Source organism: Aulostomus chinensis, chromosome 8 (genome assembly GCF_037954235.1).
Source record: "Aulostomus chinensis isolate RoL2024-O1b breed Wild chromosome 8, RoL_Achi_v1.0, whole genome shotgun sequence".
NCBI lineage: Eukaryota > Metazoa > Chordata > Actinopteri > Syngnathiformes > Aulostomidae > Aulostomus > Aulostomus chinensis.
The window spans coordinates 11,019,736-11,031,740 of NC_141327.1; the positions used below are offsets into that span (position 1 = coordinate 11,019,736).

At 41.2% G+C, this 12,005-nt stretch overlaps 1 protein-coding gene across 1 annotated transcript in view; it reads left to right on the plus strand.

Moving 5' to 3' along the window:
- Window positions 1-12,005, plus strand: part of LOC147257102 (transmembrane channel-like protein 6) — a 45,472-nt gene that overhangs the window by 939 nt on the left and 32,528 nt on the right. The window contains exons 2-16 of the mRNA XM_086210875.1: window positions 2,206-2,381; window positions 2,924-3,060; window positions 4,296-4,463; window positions 5,345-5,500; window positions 5,595-5,703; window positions 5,794-5,878; window positions 7,925-8,182; window positions 8,424-8,638; window positions 8,756-8,900; window positions 9,056-9,211; window positions 9,905-10,080; window positions 10,158-10,248; window positions 10,958-11,055; window positions 11,174-11,269; window positions 11,361-11,436. Of these exons, the coding sequence (XP_086067001.1) occupies window positions 2,326-2,381; window positions 2,924-3,060; window positions 4,296-4,463; window positions 5,345-5,500; window positions 5,595-5,703; window positions 5,794-5,878; window positions 7,925-8,182; window positions 8,424-8,638; window positions 8,756-8,900; window positions 9,056-9,211; window positions 9,905-10,080; window positions 10,158-10,248; window positions 10,958-11,055; window positions 11,174-11,269; window positions 11,361-11,436 (2,022 nt within the window). The 5' untranslated portion in view covers window positions 2,206-2,325. The remainder of the gene's footprint in view (window positions 1-2,205; window positions 2,382-2,923; window positions 3,061-4,295; window positions 4,464-5,344; window positions 5,501-5,594; window positions 5,704-5,793; window positions 5,879-7,924; window positions 8,183-8,423; window positions 8,639-8,755; window positions 8,901-9,055; window positions 9,212-9,904; window positions 10,081-10,157; window positions 10,249-10,957; window positions 11,056-11,173; window positions 11,270-11,360; window positions 11,437-12,005) is intronic.

Consider the following 12,005-nt stretch of genomic DNA (forward strand, 5'->3'; position numbering starts at 1 on the left):
ATCAAACCATTCCATATACAACCCGAGGTCCAATTTGCACGCAAACTGCAAGTTCCCTGGTCGTAAGCATCCGCTGAGTGCGCAAAACCAACAGAGGTTTGCCCAAACCCTGACCAATTCATGCCTAAAGCTAACCCTAACCAAAACCTCAGTAATTAAATTTTGCATTAGAACCATTTTTTGGTCCCCATTAGAACCAACCATGGATCTTGATATAGCTACTATTTATTCCAGAAAAGGTCTTAAGTAGGTGACAAAAACCGTCTTTGTCATACAGACACACTCACTCCACCCTGGCTGAGAGAGTACAGAAGAGCATCCAGACTCTCCTGCCATAGAGACCAATAAATGAGAGTGAAAAAGAGTAGAAATAATGTTTTTATTAAATTCTGATCACTATTTAAGCTGTCATTTGCTGGAATTTTTTTCTTTATAATGTACATATCAAAATGATTCGAACATAACCCACAACAAAACAAATGCTTGCTGAACCACCTCCAATTGCGTACTACAGTATATCATACAATAAAATAAGGTATTAGTAAACTTGATAGTTATTAAAAAAAGAACACAAACACATCACTTTGAAAAGTGTTTGTCAACACAAACATAGAAACTCAAACTAGCATTTAAAAAAATACTCAAAAGCATTTTTGCAGTACTGTTGTCAAAGTAAGCATTAGCAATAACACATTTTTTTTAACAAAAATGAGGACCGTTCTGCAACATCCCGTGGTACTGATCAATAGTATGCTTTTTTTTCTTTTTTGGAGGTTTCACAATTGCACGGGCTGACATTCAATTAATTAAGCAGCGTGAGTGGAGATAGACATCTTGACTGTACTGCTCTTCTGTATGTCCTGCAGATCTGTTGTTACTTCTACCACACTGCTAACTTCCTTTTTTTCGAGAACCAGTTTTCTCATAACATAGGAGCCATCTGTATTTTGTTATCCTCTCACTGAGATTGTTCAAATGGCAGCAGTGTAGCTCAGCTCTGACCCCCTGGCAGGCTGTGTTGGGTGTTGTCCCACCCCCACAATATCCTGTCCTGATTGTACAGTCTCAGAGGACTGCTCCAAAGGCCGCAAACACATAATGTATGCTCCTTTTAAGTTGAAGGTAACACACTCCTAAGAGAATGATCTGATGGTCCAGCTATGCAGAAGTTTTTTTATGCAATGCTGTTTTTGTTTCTATGCCCCGCAGGACTGAAAATTAAAACTGCTAAAATGACCATATCGGGTTGGCAATGGACATTAAATGGAATTTCTGCTAATGAGAAAAGTATGTTTGAGAGGGAAGCAAAACAAGAGGGTTATCCCAGCGGGATGTTGAATGATGCCGGGGAAAAATAAGGATTTAAGTTGATTCCACTCACTCATTTAGTTTGTCCTGTCAGTTCTATTCTGCTAATGCGTGCGTGGATTTGTGATCATGTGTTAAACTGCATCTCTTTCCTAGGTCTTCATATGAACGTAACAACAAGCAGTAGTATAGCAGAGGTGGACACTGTGTTTTGGTTAGAACATCATATTACACACATCATAATCTAGATGGGTCAAAATGACATTGTCTCTTTTAAACTGGTTTGTACATCTCAACTGGTTCAGGACAGTAAGTGAAACACTACAAATGATGTAGAAATTAGACCAAGCCTAACCCACTCATAGAAAGGATTTACACCATGGCGTGCTTGTTGTTCCCAGTCTTGGAGATTCCACATGACATAATAAACACACACACACACACACAATTCTGACAATGCATCATTCTCCTTCGATGCATGAATATTCATTTCATCTGTGACATAGCGCCTCCTGACTGACCACAGTCCTCACCACAAGTAGGGCCACAATGGAGCTGTGGTGAGCCTGATCAAAGTGACGTGATCCCTCATGACGAGTCAGCATTGTGACAGACTCCTCACCCCACGTTGATTGCAGAAGGAAATGCCAGAAGTCACGAATAGAGCCATTCAGTTTTATACGTCAATTTGAGTTTGAGTGATTTTTTTTTTTTTTTGAAAGCATGTGCAGGATCTAGAAGTGGCACGGTTGTAGTCAATCTTCACCCATGCACCTCTAGGTTTGATTCTTCAGTAAAAAGTTGGTGGATGCACATGACGAGTAGAAACATGCCAAGTGCTTCCAGATTCCAACCCTCTCATGGCCCCACCTCCCCTTCCTTTTCTCCTCCTCTCAGGTGGAGGAGTCAGTGCTATGGTGGGAGTGGAGTGCAGGTCTGAGCAGGTGAGGGTGTGATCCCTCTGCAGTTGATCAACAAGAAGACAGACTGACAGTCAGACAGAGGGACAGAAGAAGAATGGCTCGAAATGTAAACTTTGACCTGAACCACCCCTTCCTGGAAGCTGGACTGGAGTGAGTGTCGCAGAACAGATCCTCTCATGGTTCTTTTGTTTTCTCTGTTTTTCTGGCCGGTTCACATTTTCAGTTAACCAGTCACTTCTCGAACTGAAGGCTTGTGGGAAGAACAGAGAGTGGGAGGAGAGGAAGAGGCAACGTGATTGGGTTCGCTTTTTGACATCGTGTTAGCACTGCATAGGCAGCCAGGTTCCAGGGCTTCTTTCATTTATTTATTTTTTTAACTTGATGACCATAGTGTGTTTAGAAAACATTATCATTATTCATTTATATTGATGTTTCCATGTCAAAACGATAAACAATCCGATTGGCTCTTATATATGTAAACATTTTAAGTCAAAAGGAACTGAACTTACTATGTTATGTTTTTTCCTTGCGCTTTCATACAAAAACAGCTAGCCTGTCCACTTGGCTTTCATTCTCTGTACATCCAGTCTTCAGAGTATTCCCAGGCTGTGGTTTCCTCCAGTGGGAGTGCTGGTGACTGAGTCACAGGGTCATCATGTCACCCAGTGTGTGTGTGTGTGTGATCCCATCAGGAGCCCAATAGATGAAGAAGGTGTACATGACTCATTTAACCAGCTGATAGCAGAGCAGAGCCATACTGGAGGACTGAACGAAGCCTTCGAGCTGCAGAATGTACAGAGGGACCTTGAGGAGGAGGAGGAGGGTCAAGGTACAGTTGTCTAGAGAATTCAGAAGTATTTGTTCATGAGGGAGCCTGAATTTTTATAAGAACCTAGAGACATGAATATTATTTGGATACTGTGATATAGATAAAGGAATTATATATATATGTATATATATATATATATATATATATATATATGTATATATATATATATATATATATATATATATATATATATATGTGTGTGTATATGTGTATATATGTATATATATGTATATATATGTGTATATATATGTATATATATGTATATATGTATATATATATGTGTATATATGTATATATGTATATATATGTGTGTGTGTGTATATATATGTATATATGTATATATATATTTATACATATATATCAAATTTGCTGTACAGTGACTGCCTTATTTTAATGTTCATCTTGCTGAGTGAAATGTTACAGAATATCCGCACCATTTGTCATCCCCCCAGTATGTTACACATTTCACAATTACATTCCAGAATTTTACAATTACATTCCAGAATTTCACAATTACATTCCAGAATTAAAATGACACTAACCTAAAAAGTAAAATTTGACTTTCAAGCAATCACAAATTGGTGTCTTGAAGTCACAACTGTATTTTCTCTACTGCATTACTCCTTTGTGATGCCACAAAACGTACATATTTAGCTTGACGCTAATGGCAACTAATTGCTAACAGCAGCTACAGCAACAAAACAAAATTCCTCAGATGTCAAACTCTTCATGGTTTAATTGTGATATATCACGTATTCGATGTTCAACTTAAAAGCCAGTTTGGTGCTTGTTCACGGTAGCACAGAGTGACTAGCTGGCGCATTCAATTGAACCAACTCCATGGTGCTTCTGCACAGTATCGGTGACAACAGTGGGTTAAAGGTTTTGTTTGAATTTGGCACAAATCCTAGTTTTTGGGGATTTCTGAGAAATTCCTGGGTAGAGAAGACATGGATGTTATTGCGCATTACAAACTGATGTTTTTGAGCAGTTTTGCTGCTGTTTTATTTGCTTTAGATGTTGTTCCGATGTTAGTGACATTACCTTCAGCTAAATATAAGTGGCTGCATCTTGGAGTCACAAAGATATGACGCAGGAGGGGAACAAACTTCTTTGTGAAGCAAGGACACCCATTTGTGAGGACTTGAAAAGCAAAAAAATTTTTAAAAAAAGTTTTGGATGAAGTATCACTTCAAAAAAAAAATCATTTGATGTTTTTCCTTTTAATTTCCCAGACACTGTGAATTACCTGTCCTACCCTGGACATGAGTTTAGAGGAAGGATGATGCATGGAAGGGAAGTGGGATTGGAGGATGAGGAAAGACAGACAGACCCCTTGATTGGTGAAAGATGGTCCTCAGCCACCCTCAAGATCCTTTCCTCCATGCCCAGTCGCACCATCGGTGGGTCCTGCTGGAAGCCAGTAGACATGACTCTGATACAGTGGAATGAGGATATAATTGAAATTATAATGTATTTTCTGTTTGTTAGATCTAGAGATTTTTTAGTGTTAAAGTTTTTCTGAAAAATGTGCATTTCAGTAACTCAGAGTTTCGGTCACAGTGAATATTGCACTGTGCTCTTGTCAACAGTGCTTTTGCAGTGAATCGCTCAGCGGAGCCTAGCTAAGTTACTGTGTTAGCATTTCAGAAAGAAGTAACCAGGCTGCAGAGGCTGTATGCTGCACCTGCTGCAATTGAAAGATACAATCATACCTTCTCAGTTGAGCAGAGCTTCATGTGGAAGCAGATTGTCTTTCATTTACCTGTTTATATCGTGACAGCCAGGTCAGCTGCTTCAGTCTGTTGGTGAAACTGGCTTGGTAGTCTTTTCTTTTTTTTAAGCTGCACAATAATTTTTATCTGCTGCTCTGAAACTCAGTATCAGAAATATAAGTGGAAATTAACTGTTCATCTGTCCATCCCTCACTGGTGCTAACCGCAGGGTGAAGTTAAATCTGACAGTTCTACTCTCTTGCAGCTTGAGCATCTTTTAGCTGTTGAGGTTTCCAGTGATTCTTTTTGATCGGAACTTATTTTTTTATTTTCTCTTGGTAGTTGGTCTTGTAGGCATTTATGATCAGATTTAGCCTTGGGCTTTTTTTCTGTATTGTCTCATTTAACAAGCACTCCTAACCATAATTCTTCATTAAAAGTATCCTGAAGCCATGGTTTCAGAACATGATAAAACTTTGGGTCTAACATAAAGTTGGGGGAAGTACCTATGATGCCATGGAGTATGTTGCTGGTCCTCTCTGAAAAGTCTGGTCCTTTTCCTTGGCCAGGCCGCAGCAGGGGCGCTATCATCTCTCAGTACTACAACAGGACCATGCAGCTTCGGAGACGCAGGCAAAGTCGACCCTCTATCCGAGACTTCTCTCGCTCTGCCAGACCTAGCATCAGAGGTTATGGCATGGAGACGGATAGTACGGATGCTGATGGTGAGAAAAATGATGGGCAAAGTTAAACCCTGAAAGACACTCGACTCGTGTCTGACAAAAATGTAATGTAAACTAAGTTTTCTGTGTTTTATAGTAAATAAAAGGGAGCGTCTGGTGAACAACCTGCAGAACCTTTCAGTGAGTGACAGAGTCAGGATGCTCCGAGCAATGCCTCTCAGTGTGGCAGAAAAGAGTGAACTCAGGTAAATGTGGACTTGGATCTTTTTATTCCTTTTGAGATTATTTCTATGTCATATTTATCAGGCCTAATATGTCTGTGTGTTTCTCTATAGGAGGTTAGCTTTACAAAAGGAGAAACACACACTGTCTGGCAGTCAGATCCCGTGTTGCAGTCGACTCAAATATTACATCATCATCGTGAGTTACTTGCTCCTACACAAACCTCTGTCTGACTTCTGGTTCACGTGTTTTGTATGTGGATCAATGGATAGATAGATAGATAGATAGATAGATGGATAGATGGATGGATAGACAGATACATAGATAGATAGATAGATAGATAGATAGATAGATAGATAGATAGATAGATAGGGATATTGGGAATCATGATATAGTGATACTGTATCTCTTTATGTGTACAGGAAACCTTTCTGAATCAAACTGACTGTAGGTTTTTTACGCGTTTGTTCTGCAGTGTTAAACCCACACATCAAAGCTTAAAAATCTCTTGGAAAAAAGATTTTAGAATAATCAGTGCGGGACAACATCTTTTACAGAAAGTCCTCACAGTGTTTGCAGCAATAGCTGTTGTACAACATGTTATCACTTCTTGCCAACTGGACACGTTAGGGAATCTAAATTTATCTTCACGTTGGATCATGTAATTTTTGAGGATCAGAGTTGGTTAACATAGTAACAGAGATTCTCTCAATTTTTTTAATCTGTCAACTATGGTTCCAAATGTCCAGTGCGTTTGAACGATATTGACAGTGTAACACAGCTCTTCCCACGTTTTGTTTTGACTTACAAATAAAAAGAGCACATTCTTTTCTCAGGCTGTAATTGGGTGTCAGTGGATATTTCCTGTAGGTGATGTTATGTAGGCTGCGTAACCGCTCTGTTGCTCAAGCATTTATGGCTCTCTGAGTGTGAGTAACTGAAACTGAACTCAAAACACATGTGCACACTACTGTGTGGCCTAGAACTGTACTCATTCTACATTGAGAATTTTTTGCAAAACATGGAAAATGCATGAGTTACATAACATTATGTAGTCAAGTCAGTTTTATTTATTTAGTGCCAAATCACAACAAAAGTTATCTCATGACACTTCACACCACACTCCTTCAATGAATTTACACCCAACAATTCTCCATGAGCAAGCACATCCTGCAACAGTGGTAACAAAAAACCTTCCTTGTAACAGGCAGGAACATTGAGCAGATGAAGGCTTGATGGGGACAGCCTTCTGCTTTGACTGGTTGGGGGGAAAGAGAGCAGGAAAATGGGGGCAGAGACAGACAGAAAAGGGACAGAGAGAGACAGAGAGTGAAAAGAGGGACAGAGAACAACAGACAGATGAAGGACGTGAACAAGACAGAAGGAGAAAGACAAACAGAGAGAAAGACAGTGGGACATGGGCCGGGGAGAGTTAAGACATAGAATAAACAATAACAACAGCAGCAATAATTGTAAACTAGCTACCAGTTATAACATCTACCAGCTTCCAAAGCAGTCAACTTCAGCATGATTTGATCACTGAGAATACCAATATGAACACCACTAGAACAAATGCTGAAACTGCTACTAAGGGTGGCAGCCTCAGGTTTGCAGCCTCCTCCATCAGCAGCATCAGTCAGGGATCTTGGAGGTGAGAAAGCACAAAGACTGGGGGAAGAAGTCAAGTTAGTAAAATCCACTGGCAGTCTTGAGCTTAGCAGCATATCTAAGGGCTAGCCTAAGCCTGCCCCAACTGTAAGTTTTATCAAAAAGGAAGGTCTTTAACATGGAGAGGTTTTCTGCATCTCGGCCTGTAACTGGGAGACGGTTCCACAGAGGAGGAGCCTGATTGCTGAAGGCTGTAACCCTGCATCCTTGGAGCAAAGGATTCTAGCCCGATAGCAGGGAACTGTTAGCTCTGTCAGATAGGATGTTGAGGGCTTTGTATGTTACAACAGGAAGTACAGGGAGTCAATGCAGAGAAGCCAGTATGGGAGAGATATGGTCTCTTCTACGAGTTGTTGTTACTTTGCGGGCAGCAGCATTTTGGACCAGCTGGAGAGTCCGTAGTTTTAGTTTTTACCAGACTTATGGGTGCAGCCTGATTGGAGGAAATTACAGTAAATAAGCTTGAAATAGTTTTTCTGCATCTTTTTGAGACAGAACGTGTCTGATCTAAGCTATGCTGAAAGAAGTGAAAGAAGGCAGATCTTGGTCAAAGATAACTTGTTCTTCTCCTCTCAGGTGATGAGACAGAGTTGGTACAGCTGGCTGTCCTTCCTGAACTCCCTCCAATTATGGCAAGTGGCACTCAAGAGAGTGAGCGGGCGTTTCGGCTCCGGCGTTCTCTCATACTTCCTGTTCCTGAAGTCCCTTCTGTTCTTCAACCTCTTCCTGTTCCTGGTGACCGGTGCATTCTTGGTGCTTCCTCAGGTGGTGCACCCTCCAGTGCTGCCTGCTTGGAGACGCACTTTCACTGGACTAGAGCTCCTCACCGGAGCGGTAAGCTGTAGTTATTGCACACCTCTCAAATGCTCTTTAACATCATCCATGTGTGATTAGAAGCTGCAGAACTTTTTGATTATCCCCTAATTAAAAAGGCAGAGGTAAGGAATAAAGTAGATAAAACAAAGTTAAATTAGAAGCATAAACATGGTAAAATTGACACAATTCAATGAATATATTGTAGAAAAACAAAACCTGAAAGTGAATAATGGTTTATTTTCCATCTTGTCTGTCCCAGGGCTATTTCTCTGACACAGTGATGTACTATGGTTACTACTGTAACTACACATTGGATAAGAGCTGCCAGGACAGCAGTGGAGGGCAGAATATCTCGCTATCCAATGGAACCAGTCTTGACTGTGTGTCAAAGCAGCTCCCGTACAAGATGCCCCTCGCATACTTTTTCACCATAGGAATGTCTTTCTTCATCACATGCATCATCCTTGTGTACAGGTACATATCAGGTATCTGATGAGAGAGAGAGATTAGAAAGTTCACCTGTTAGCACAAAACAGACCAATCTATCAGCCTTAAAATGGCTTATTGTCAACTGTATTTATTTCCCACCAGCATGTCAAAGTCGTTTGGGCAAAGCTTCCGAATCGACAAATCTCACAGCATCCTGGCCTTGAAGGTCTTCTGCTCCTGGGACTTCAAGGTCATCAAAAGATCTTCCGTCAAACTAATGTCTGAGAATATCTGCACTCAGCTCAAGGTATGACAACAACCCTTGCCATCTTTTCTGCCACATAATGAGGATGCAGGAGTATGATGAGCTCATGTGTAATTGTCTCCTCACAATCTTCTTCCAGTCCTCCTCTTTCATGCCTCTCATTCTCCTCCTCTCAACATCTATCCCTCCTCATGTAGGAGCTGCTGGCTGAAGTGAATCATACACATGTCTCAAAGACTGTGTGCCAGAGGTTATGGAGACTAATGGTTCATGGCCTGGCCTGGGCTATCTGTATAGCAAGTACCATCGCCTGTGTGCTGGCCATCTACTATTTCTCCGACTACATGCACCAGGTGAGGACGCTGTCTAAACCCTTTAAGCATCATATGCTGGCTAATATTTTTTTTCGTGTTAAATGATCAGATAGGTCACTTGCTACAGATACGGCTTTTGTACAATCTTTGGTCTTAGTTATCTTAAAGCAGCCATCCATAAACATAGAATGCTGTTGTTTGTTATCTTACTCTCTGTAAAGTCTTGACACAACCCTAATTACCACACACTGCTGAAACAACTGCATAGATACATTAATGGACAGCAAAGTATTTTTGGTAGGGATGCCGGAAAATATTTGTCATCTGTATTGGAAGTCGGTTTTGTTCATGTTAATTTCTTCTTATTTTGGTCCAGCCTCTTCTTTACTTGTTATCTATTGTTTATGTTAAGGAAACAATGGGATAAATATGGGATTCATATTTTTTTGAAAATAAAGAAAAATATTGCTTTTTCAAATTAGCAAAGATTATATGTTATTCTGTACATAAAAAAATGAACATCTTATAAACATGTTATATTATAACATTATCTGAACATTTGAATGAATTATCTGTTGATTCTCTTTTCATGGTTTGTACAGCGAGACCTTCTCTGGTTGTTAGAAGACATGCACATGGTGGAAAAGCAAGGATACAAGTCACGAGCAGAAGCATTCGAATATCAGCATGTAACTTCTCAACATCTCTGTCTCCCTTTATTACCCCTCATAGAACCAGCGGAGCGCTCATAGTGTCAGCCAGGACCCCTTGTTGAACGAGGCCAGCCTGTTGACTCTCCCTGTTGTCGTGTCCCTCATCAACTTGTTGCTACCTGGTTTGTTCAACCTCGCAGCCTGGATGGAGGACTATGACTCACCCTCTGTACGCACATATGTCGCCATTGGCAGGTAGGGACTTGAGACTTGTAAAGGGGTAAAGAGGGTAAGAAGGCATAGAGCTCATGGATTTCTACCTTGTTTTCTAGAAACTTGATGCTAAAAGTGAGTGTTCTTGGAGTACTGTGTTTCCACTGGCTGGGTCGGGTGGCCGCTGACCCAATGAGTGTTGGCCTGAAGGTAAAAGACTTGATAAGACTCTTTGTATATAATTTTCATTCCAAAGATTTTTAGTTCACAAGAATATTTTTCTCCTCTACAATAATTTGAGTTTGTTGGTGTGGTGTATATGGGCAGCACGCTGGTGCAGTGGTTCGCACTGTCGCCTCACAGCATGAAGGTTCCAGGTTTGAGTCCCGGCTCGGGCACGGGATCTTTCTGTGTGTAGTCTGCATGTTCTCCCTGTTCCTGCGTGGGTTCTCTCTGGTATTTCAGCTTCCTCCCACAGTCCAAAGACATCAAGAGGGTACGAGGCTGATTGATACTCTAAACCAGGGGTGTCAAAGTGATCCAGTAAAGGGCCGTGTGGGTGCAGGTTTTCATTCCAACCAAGCAAAAGCAACACCTGATCCAACCAATGAGCTGTGTGGACACAGCTTGATTGCTTTTCCTCGGTTGGATTGAAAACCTGCAGCCACACGGCCCTTTACTGGATCACTTTGACACCTGTGCTCTAAACTGACCGTAGGTGTGACTGTGAGTGTGAATGGTTGTCTGTCTCTATGTGTTGGCCCTGTGATGGATTGGGGACCTGTCCAGGGTGAACCCCACCTTTTGCCTGAAGGCTCCAGCCCCCCTGCGACCCTTAACAGGATAAGCGGTAGAAAATGGATGGATGGATGGATGGATGGATGTGGTATGGTGTTTGTAAAATCTCTGTGCTCCCTAGTGCTGGGAGAGTTTTGTTGGCCAAGAGCTGTATCGCTTCCTACTGATGGACTTCATCTTCACTCTGCTGGACACCCTTTTTGGCGAGTTTCTTTGGAGGTGGGTCTTTCATATTTACGCCTCCTGATCAGTGTCATTTGAGATGATTTTTTTCCCTTTCATGATCCATTTATTTCTCTCCCTGTCCTATGTCTTGGTTTCCTCCTGCTGTCTGCAGGTTGTTTTCTGAGAAGGTGCTGAAGAGAAGGAGGAGACCAGTGTTTGATATTGCCAGGAATGTCCTTGAACTCATCTATGGACAGACACTGGCCTGGTACAGATTGTTATATTGAGATTCACATACTGCCCTGTTACCTGACGTAACACAGTGTCATGGTTTTGACAATGAGCGTTTTGTTCTCCAGGTTGGGAGTTCTCTTCACTCCTCTCTTACCTGCAGTGCAAATTCTGAAGCTCCTGCTGCTCTTTTACATAAAGAAGGTACTTTGGCTTCTTCTACAGAACTGCATCACAAATGTCAAAGTATTTCAGTAAAGCTCACTCTGTTCTTCCTCAAAATGGAACCATCACATTAATCATGTTGGAAATATTGATGAAATAAGTTAAAATGCACAATCATGCCAACCTCTGTATCTGACAATCTGCTGCAATTAAATCAAATGACAATCATTTTAACTTTTTAATTAATTTTAATTTTATGTCATGACACTTTACAAGTAGTTCAGGTCTAGAGCCACACTCCCTCAATTAATTTACACCCAACAATTCTCCATCAGCAGCACATCCTGCAACAGCGGCGATGAAACCTTCCTTTTAACAGGCAGGAACATTGAGCAGATCCAGGCTCAATGGGGACGGCCTTCTGCTTTGACCAGTTGGGGGGAAAGAGAGCAGGAAAATGGGGCAGAGACAAAGACAGATAATGGAGGAAGACAGATATACAGAAGGAAAGAGAGGGACAGAGATAAAGAGGGAGCAAAAGGGGGAAAGAATGATGGACAGACAGGCATGTGAACTGACTGGAGGGAGAAAGACAGCAACCAATAACA